The sequence below is a fragment of the Ipomoea nil genome, unplaced genomic scaffold, assembly GCF_001879475.1.
Source record: "Ipomoea nil cultivar Tokyo-kokei standard unplaced genomic scaffold, Asagao_1.1 scaffold2360, whole genome shotgun sequence".
Taxonomy (NCBI): domain Eukaryota; kingdom Viridiplantae; phylum Streptophyta; class Magnoliopsida; order Solanales; family Convolvulaceae; genus Ipomoea; species Ipomoea nil.
In genome coordinates, this window is record NW_017618788.1 from 957,310 (window position 1) to 966,648 (window position 9,339).

Consider the following 9,339-nt stretch of genomic DNA (forward strand, 5'->3'; position numbering starts at 1 on the left):
TGAAATTACTTAATTGTCCCTCTATTTAATACCAATTTGACAGAATAACAAACAGAGGACTACATCGAGAAAAACACAAAAGTCTGAGACTATATTGTGTCACCAAAGTTATTTAGGACAAAATTGAAAAAAACCATTATAGTCAATGACCATTTTAGGTATTAACTCAATTACTCAGTTAACTTTGACAATTTCTGTAATATAACATTTCATGTTAAATGTGATGGACTATATTTGATTAATATAATTAAAATCGTCACTTTACACAAAAGGAGAAAAAGTAAATATAATAATAATAAGAATGTAATGACTTAATCTATAATACAAACATAATTAAAATACTAAAATCACTATTTCTCCTCATGCATTTTGAAAATTTGATCAAATTAAGATTTCTCTAAATTTGATATTATTAGACATATCAAATCATAATAATTATGACTTATGAGAGGTTTTTTTTTAAAAAATTTATTTATTACTAACTCAATTAAAACATCATTGGTGTTAAATAAATTAAAAAGTATTATAAAAACAAGATTGCAATGAGTCCCATGCAATCTTAGCTGGGAGGTTGGGACTAGCTACAGCCTACACGTAGTATGCATGCATGGTCCGAAAGCTCCATCGCAACTTATTGCCTACCAAACCAGGGAAAACAACAACATATGAAGCCAAGAAAAATCCAACTTGGTCACCTTTTAGCTAGACAACCTAGCCAACCCTTAGATATTTTTGGACAATAATTTAGATGTCGCAAATATTATGTTAAAACTATTTAGGGAAAATGACGTTCTTAGTCTATTAATTATGCATATATTGTAGACTCAGTCTATTAATTATTAATTACTATATATAAATTTTCCCTTTAATTATGTGTAAAGTGATAATCATTCCGATCCACAACTAACAAATTATGTTAATATTAATATTGCATTTTCAGTTTAAACGCTCTCTACCAAAGGTAACCTTCCTTTGGTGTTTTCGACTATTTTTGGTAGTTCTGACAAGCCGTTCACGGCGACGCTGTCGTCGGAAAGCATGGAAGCCCCGGCTGAGGCCTACGAGCTTCCTCCGGACGATGTGATGGATAGCTCTGAACCAGTGTCGCATACAAACAAGAGGACCAAGAGAACTTTTGCTGCGGCTGCGGCATCGGAACCACTGTTCGAAGGTGGAACGCAAACAGCCACGAACGCTACGGAATAGGCTTTTTCCGACCTTGTGATTGATCCGGATGTGGATGAGAATTTCAATGCTCCTGATGATTGCAGACCAAAGGTTAGAATCCCTATGGAGGTTCGCAAAGAACTCTGTCAAAGGTGGAAGATGGCTCTTATCGTCAAATATCTCGGGAAAACTGTCAACTTCAATGTCTTACAACATAGACTTCCTCTCCTGTGGGGAATCAAGAATTGGGTGGAACTGATTGATATCGGCTATGGTTGCTTCGTGGCGAGATTTACAAACCCTACGGAGTACCTACACGTACTCCTTGATGGACCTTGGAAAATCTTCGACAACTACCTTATTACCCAGCGTTGGGAACCTAAGTTTGACCCCGCCACCGCAAAGATATCGAAGATGGCGGTTTGGGTAAGGCTTCCACGGTTGGTAGTTGAATACTTCAGAGATGATATAATAAAAGGCGTCCTGGAAGGGGTTGGGAAGCCTTTAAAGTTAGATCGGACGACGATGGGGGTTGTCAAAGGTCGTTACGCGAGAGCGGCAGTGGAAATTGATATCAACACCCCCTGGTTAATGAAGTTTGGGTTGAAGACCAAATTCAAATTGTGGAGTATGAAAGCTTGCGTGTGGTTTGCTTTACTTGTGGAACAATAGGCCACAGAGATCACTCTTGTCCACAAAACGCAGGTAAGGCCCACACTGGCTGCACCGTGGATCTTAATGAAACTCCCATGGCTAAGAATGAGGGAGATAATCAGCAGACACCTTCCGACACCACTCCTAATCCGATCACTAATGCTAGCCACCAACAAGATCTTCCGGCGAATCAACAATCCTTAGCCGTGCCAAACCAACATCAACCTGCCACCGATAAGTCTATTTCGTCGCCAAGATCCACAACACATCCAGCTTTTGTGGCTGCTAAACCCCGCTATAGGCCCCGGGTGATCGTGACCAGGAAGAACTCAGACCATGCAGCCAAGAAAAACAATCGCCCACAAAAAACCAGAATGGCGCCAATCGACAAAGAGGCAACAAGTTTTCGTCGTTGGCGAACCTTGATGATCAAGCCACTGTTAGCGCTCAGGCTCCTCCTCCACCGGTTCCAGATGCTTCTGAGTTTGGAAACATGCCAGGTTTGCTCCCTAACCCTGCTAGTCGCCCCCCGGATCTGTTGCGACCCCCACCGCCTCAATCTTCCTCCTTAAACCCCAGTCGTCCACTCCTAATACAACAGTCCCCCGGTCTTCAGGCTATGCCAATTATAGGGGCCGTGGTGGTACTAGGGTGGCTTTTCGAGGGAATGGTCGAGGTTTTGGGAATCGTGGCAGCATGATGGCTGACCATGTGGCTCTGTCCGCTTCGGCCACTTCGATCGGCCATGGTAACGCAGACGCCCCGTTTTGTTTTGGTGATTAGACTGCTTTGGCAGATGGTTTCTTGTCTACTGCAACTTTGGCTGGGGACTTTCACAATCTAAGTTTCACGCCTGGGGAAGGCGGTACTCAAACTTCCCCCACCGCCGCGATGTGTCAATGATTTTAATCTCTTGTAACTGTAGAGGGGTGGCTAACAGACGTGTTAAGAATCACGTCAAAGAGCTTCTTATTACATCGGAAGCTGATGCCCTTTGCCTCCTAGAGATTCGCTCAACCAAGATTGATGGCATGGTTAACATGGCCAGCAAACTTGGTTTTTCTAACCATTTTTTGGTCAAGCCTATTGGTTTTGCAGGTGGGTTGCTTCTGCTTTGGAAACAGGGGCATATTAATCTTGACATTATTAGTCATTCTTCTCAGGCTATTCATGCGAAGATTGTCAATAGATCGGATGATTGTTTTGTTACTTTTGCTTATGTCAGGCCTAATTTATTGGCGAAGAATAGATTTTGGGAAGATTGTAAACGTTTTTCCAACATGATTCAAGGCGCTTAGATTCTTCTGGGCGACCTTAATGACATTGCTACTTCTGCTGAACAGTGGGGTAGTGATGTAATCAATAATTTCAGTCTGCAAAAATTTAGTGATGCAGTTTCTATGTGCGGGCTCTTCGACCCGGGGGTGTCGGGAAACAAATTCACCTGGTGCCGTTATGTGGGGAATAGAGTCACTCAGCTTCGTCTCCTGGATAGGGTTCTCTGGAATATGACTGCCCAATTATCCTTCCCAGAGGCAAAAGTTGTGACCCTCCCGAGGTTGCATTCGGATCACAATCCCTTAATGTTTAAAGACTCGGCGGGGGATCCGCCAAATCGGGAACTCTGCCCTTTCCGGTTTGAAGCGGCTTGGCTATCCAGAAATGACTATGAATTGATTTGGAAGGCTGCTAGTATGTTGGAGGACCGTAACATTGATGCCATCATCTCAGACCTGATCACGCAGAGCAAACAGTGGAATAAGGATGTTTTTGGAAATATTTTCAAGAACAAAAGACAGATGGAGGCGAGAATTTGGGGCATTCAACAACATCCTAAATTTATGATCTCCGGGAATTTACAGGCGCTAAATAAAAAGCTCACTACTGAGTTCAGTCTTCTCCTGGACCAGGAAGAGACTTTTTGGCACAAAAAGTCTAGAATGGACTGGACTAGGGATGGAGACAGAAACACCCGTTTCTACCACAATTCAGCGATGATTCGAAGAAATAAAAACAGGATTAGGTTCCTCAAGATTCAAGGCAATTGGTCAAATGATCCTCTTCTTTTGGCTGACCACATTACCTCTTTCTTCTCCAATCTCTTTGAAGAAGTAGCTACGGACAGCAGGGTCACGATGGTTCCGGTCACAGGTACCCAAAAAATCTCCCCAATCGAAGCAAGATCCTTATTAAAAGTTGCTTCTAGTGAAGAAGTTAGAAAAGCTGTCTTTGGTATGAAGAAGTTTGGAAGTCCCGGCCCAGATGGTATTCCGACGGCCTTCTATCAAAAGTTTTGGGAGCATATTGGGTCACCAGTTACTATCATGGTCAATTAGGAAATCTTCAGTGGAACCGTCCCTTTATCCCTCATCTAGGCTTTCATCACGCTCATACCCAAGAAGGAGGTTCCGGAAACCGCTGCAGACTTTCGCCCCATTACTCTCCTAAATGTGGCTTTCAAGATCATCTCCAAAGTCCTTGTCAATAGGCCGAGGCCAATTATGTGCCGTATTATTGGTCCATATCAAAACAGCTTCCTCCCGGGCCGCTCCACTATGGATAACATCATTCTTACACAGGAAGTGATTCATACGATGAACATGAAGAAAGGTCGTAAGGGCTTGATGGTGGTTAAAATAGATCGCCATAAAGCCTACGACAGTGTTAGCTGGTCTTTCTTGAAGGACACCCTAATTGAGTTTGGGTTCCCTACTAGCCTGGTGCAGCTCATCCTTTTCTCGCTGGAGAATAGTGACATTTCCATCTTATGGAATGGGGGACGTCTCCCTTCGTTCGCCCCGGGTCGTGGCCTCTGGCAAGGCGATCCTTTGGCTCCCTATCTTTTCAATCTTGTCAAGGAGAGGCTGGCGTTTGACATTCAACAAGCGGTTAACTCTGGACAATGGAAACCCGTCAATGTCTCTCGAGGTGGTATCGGTATTTCTCATCTCTTTTTTGCAGATGATCTGATGCTCTTCGGTGAAGCCACGGAGTGTCAAGCCAAGATTATGATGGAGTGTCTCAACAATCTTTCGGCAACCTCCGGTCTTAAGGTAAATCAGTCTAAATCCCAGATCTTCTGTTCTAATAATACCAATGCAGAGTTGAAGAGAAAAATTGGCGAGAAAATGGGGATTCCTATATATCTAAACTTAGGGACCTACCTCGGGATTCCCTTACTTCACAAGCGTGTTTCCCATAACACTTTCTTTAGTGTCATTGATAAAATGAGGAAGAAGTTGGCTACCTGGAAAGCCAGTGCCCTTAGCATGGCTGGCCGAAGGGTCTTAGTCCAGACGTCCCTTGCTACGACCCCAACCTATGCGATGCAATACATGCGACTGCCGGTAAGTACTTGCAATTCCATAGATAAAATTTGCAGGAACTTCTTGTGGGGTCATTCGAAAGACACTAGGAAAATTCACACAGTCAGCTCGGACAACGTTTGCATGCCTCGGGAATGTGGTGGTCTTGGACTTCGTCAAGCCAAAAATTGCAATATGGCTTTCCTTTCCAAAATGGCTTGGCAAGTAACAACCAATCAGAATAAACTGTGGGTCAAAGTCCTTAAAGAAAAATACGTTAAAGATTCCAGCTTCCTTAACGCTACAGCAACCACAAACTCCTCTTGGCCGTGGAAAAGCATCATTAAGGGCGCCAAGTCTCTTCGAAGTGGTATCAGGTGGAAGGTGGGGAATGGCAACTCTCTTAACTTCTGGCATGATCACTGGATGGGCTCGGGACCAATCAGCTCCTTACCTAACGTTACTATCCCTCTGGACGCCCATGCGACAACTGTAGGGTGCATGATCACGAGAGAGAATACCTGGGATATTAACGCTATCCAAACGTTACTGTCGGCAGGAATCGTCGAGGCCATTCGAGCAGTCCCGCTTAGTTACGCCGCAACGCAGGACGATGCCATAACTTGGCCTCACTCAGGTACGGGTTCCTTTACTGTTAATTCGGCTCATGCTTTGATTGCAGGTTACCATGACGAACCCACCAACCTTGGGTGGGTGTGGACCCTAAAGTGTAAGGAGAAGATCAAGATGTTCCTGTGGAAAATGATGAACAATGGGCTCCTAATCAACGAGGAAAGACAGAGACGCGGTCTGGCAATAGATGGCAATTGTCCGAGGTGTGTTGATGTCAGCGAATCCTTGGACCACGTTTTCCGTCGCTGTGACAAAGCGGTGGATTGCTGGAACATTGCTGGAGCACCAGCCTCCTTCGATCCATCAGCCATCACACCTCTGCAGACTTGGGTGCGGCTTAATTGTGTTGGGCAGGAGGGAAACACGTTAGGCATACCCTGGAACGGTCTCTTCCCACACGTCCTCTGGAACCTAGCCTTTAGATCGCCAGAAATGAGTTTATCTTCAACACCAAAGATGTCGGGGCAACAGATATTATCAGACGGGCAAAAGCTGGAGCCGAGGAAGCCAGGAGGTACCTTTTCAGACTTGCGGATATGGGAGGGGGCACGCACAAATGGATTCACTAGACACCTCCTTCGCAAGACTGGCTTAAAATTAACACGGATGGAGCTCATTCGAGATTGGCATGGTAGATGGATCACTGGGTTCTCTACTAAAATAGGCCCGACCAACAGCTTTATTGCTGAACTCTGGGCAATGCGCGAGGGGCTACGCCTTGCAAAAAGCAGAGGTTTCAATAAGATCGTGGCAGAATCTGATTCGGAAGCGCTAGTGCAAGCCATCCTTAACTGCTCGGGGTCTAGTCCGGAAGCCGATACCTTAATCCTTGGCTGTAAGAACCTGATGACGAGCTTCCAAGCTTGCCAGCTCATCCATGTCCTACGAGAAGGAAACCAATGCGCAGATTTTCTGGCCAACCTGGGCCAGAACACTACTTGGGGGACTACGGTTTGGCCGCAACCACCGGATGGCTTAAACAATCTCCTGCTCGTGATAGCCATTCTGTGGCCACTAGAAGGATCTCTTAAATTTCTGGAGCGTTTAGCTCCTCCTTATTCACCAAATAATAATAATAATAATAATAATAATAATAATAATAATAATAATAATAATAATAATAATAATAATAATAATAATAATAATAATGCATTTTAAAATTTTAAATTATTGAGAGATATCTTAGTCATTTTTTATTTATCATTTTGTATTAAATAATTAATTAATCATTGAGTTTCACAGACACATTTTTTTTTATCATTGGAGTGTAGCTAAAAAATTAACATTGCACTTCAAATTCTCAAATTATTAAAAGACATATTAGTCATTTCATAGGATTTTCTCAAATTCCCCCAACTAAACCTTCATATATATCGATTCTTTTCATTTGTAATGAAGAATTGCTAGTTTTCTAAGATTTATAAACATGTATCTACTTATTCTTAATTTCAAAGTTAAATGTCAATTTACTGGTTAGAAAATGAATTTATCTTTCTAAATAATCAAGGTGATATTTATACGCTTGGTTTCATATTTATATATTAGTGTAATATATGACCAATATATATTATTTGTAATGTTTTTGTTTCTTATATAGATTCTTGAAGAGCATTTAAGCAAAATGGATGCTCAAAGAAAATACATTGATTTGTTAATTATAATGTGTATATTCATATAAGTTTTTCATATTAAAATTTCTTTATGAGAACAAACTATTTCGTAACATTTTTTTTATATATTTATTAATGATCTAATATGCTTGTTTTTTGTGATGTCTTGGTATCTAATATGCTTATTTTTTGTGATGTCTTGTTGCAAATGGAAAATTAAAAATTCAATTGTGGTAGAACCACTGCTATGATAATAATTCACAAACTGAGTATACAATATGGTTATAATTGGTTGACTAAAACTGCCCTGCATTTTCCCAATTATTTAATATCATTACAACATTATCTACAACAAAGTTATATATTCTTGGTAAAAGAAAAATTTCAAAAGAATTTAACGTCAATTAACTTGATTAATATTGTATGGAGTATTAGTTGGATTCAATAATATTGTGACCGTGATAAAGTTCTATTGTTCGGTTGCTAATGAAATTGATATATAACTTGTGGCTATTGAGTACATGAGCTTATTCTAGTGCACTTTATATGCTTTCTGTAAGAAATGCAAACGAGCAACGAGTAATACTACAAAATACATTTAATTATATGTAATAGTGCAAAATTGCAATTCCATATGTTGATATGTAAAGGTGCATTTTATTAAGCAGATAGTTTGAATTGGGTTGTTTAGTCTTTGTTTCTGGTTTATTTCATGTAGATTAGGCTGCTTAGTATTTTGTTTCTACTACTTTTATGTGTTTGTTGCAACTGTTTGTAGTTTTTAGAGTAAATACCCAAAATGGTCCCTCGACTATAGCTAAATTCACAAATTGGTCTTCAACTTTCAATTTCAACCAATTAAGTCTTTAGCTTTGTAATTTTGACATGATTTGGTCCTCCATCTATTTGACCGTTTGTTGACCGCGATCTTTGAGGATATATATGTAGTTTCACATGCAAAGCTCAAGAGAACGCTCTTGGAGGTGACATCGTTATTTCGGAGGGGGGAGTGCTTCTCCGCTTGCTGCTTGGGGATCACGAGCCGGTTCAGCTTAGAGAATGCTCTTGGAGATGACAGCGCCGTTTCGGAGGGGGAAAGTGCTTCTCCGCTTGCTGCTTGGGGATCCCGAGCCGGTTCAGCTTGCCTACTTCGCTTGGGTATTAACTAGACAAAGGATCAAATTGTGTTAAAATTGCAAAGTTAAGGACTTAATTGGTTGAAATTAAAAGTCGATGACCAATTTGTGAATTTAGCTATAATCGAGGAACCATTTTGGGTATTAACTCTAGTTTTTATACTTCTTTACTATCAATGAGAAAGTCAAGCTAGCTTTGCATTCTTTACACGCTTCACCATTACATATCAGCAAATGTACTTATAATTTTACACCAAAGTTTTTCGCATTTTTGGTCCCACGACTATATATATAGTGGCACTATCAGGATTGATCTACGACTTTTAAACCTTGCAATTTCGGTTTATGACTATTGTTTTTTGTAAAAATTGTCCTTCAGGCCCATTTATCGTTAATTTTTCGGCCCGCTTTTGGCGGAAATGGTTCTTAATCCGGTGATAAATTGACGAAAAATGAGCCGGAATGACCTTTTTGCAAAAAACAAAAAAAACAAAAAACAAAAAAAACAAAAAAAAAAAAAAGCCAATAGTCATGAACCAAGATTGTAAAGTTTAAAAGTTGTGAATCAATTCAAATAGTACCACTATAGTCATGAGATCAAAAGTGTGTAAAACTCTTTTATACCATTACACTTTAAGTTTGAAATACTTAGCAAATTAAAATGGCAAAATGTCAGATCAGCATGTTTCTTTTCCTTACGTTACTGTCGCTGATTGTCCCAAATCAACAGCTAACATTAATTTGTAGTTCTTAGCTAAAGTTTAATTCTTAATTACTTGATCCATCTCCATTAAGTATAAATATATATGAAATAATAAATATATACTTTTATTA

At 40.6% G+C, this 9,339-nt stretch overlaps 1 protein-coding gene across 1 annotated transcript; it reads left to right on the forward strand.

The window, feature by feature from the left end:
* The first annotated feature begins 1,916 nt into the window (after nucleotides 1-1,916).
* LOC109152041 lies at nucleotides 1,917-8,092 on the forward strand. Its single transcript, XM_019299623.1, has 4 exons — nucleotides 1,917-2,321; nucleotides 3,165-4,148; nucleotides 4,197-6,801; nucleotides 8,088-8,092. Exons 1-4 carry the CDS (start codon nucleotides 1,917-1,919, stop codon nucleotides 8,090-8,092), a joined length of 3,999 nt encoding a protein of 1,332 aa, XP_019155168.1.
* The last annotated feature ends 1,247 nt before the right edge of the window (nucleotides 8,093-9,339 follow it).

Excerpts from the sequence above, each read along its gene's own strand:
- LOC109152041 (XM_019299623.1), top strand. The coding sequence starts at position 1,917 with ATGGCTAAGAATGAGGGAGATAATCAGCAGACACCTTCCGACACCACT. Across the intron at positions 2,322-3,164 it reads TGAGTTTGGAAACATGCCAG|TGGGGTAGTGATGTAATCAA; the intron begins GTTTGCTCCCTA and ends TCTGCTGAACAG. Across the intron at positions 4,149-4,196 it reads GGTCACCAGTTACTATCATG|GCTTTCATCACGCTCATACC; the intron begins GTCAATTAGGAA and ends TCCCTCATCTAG.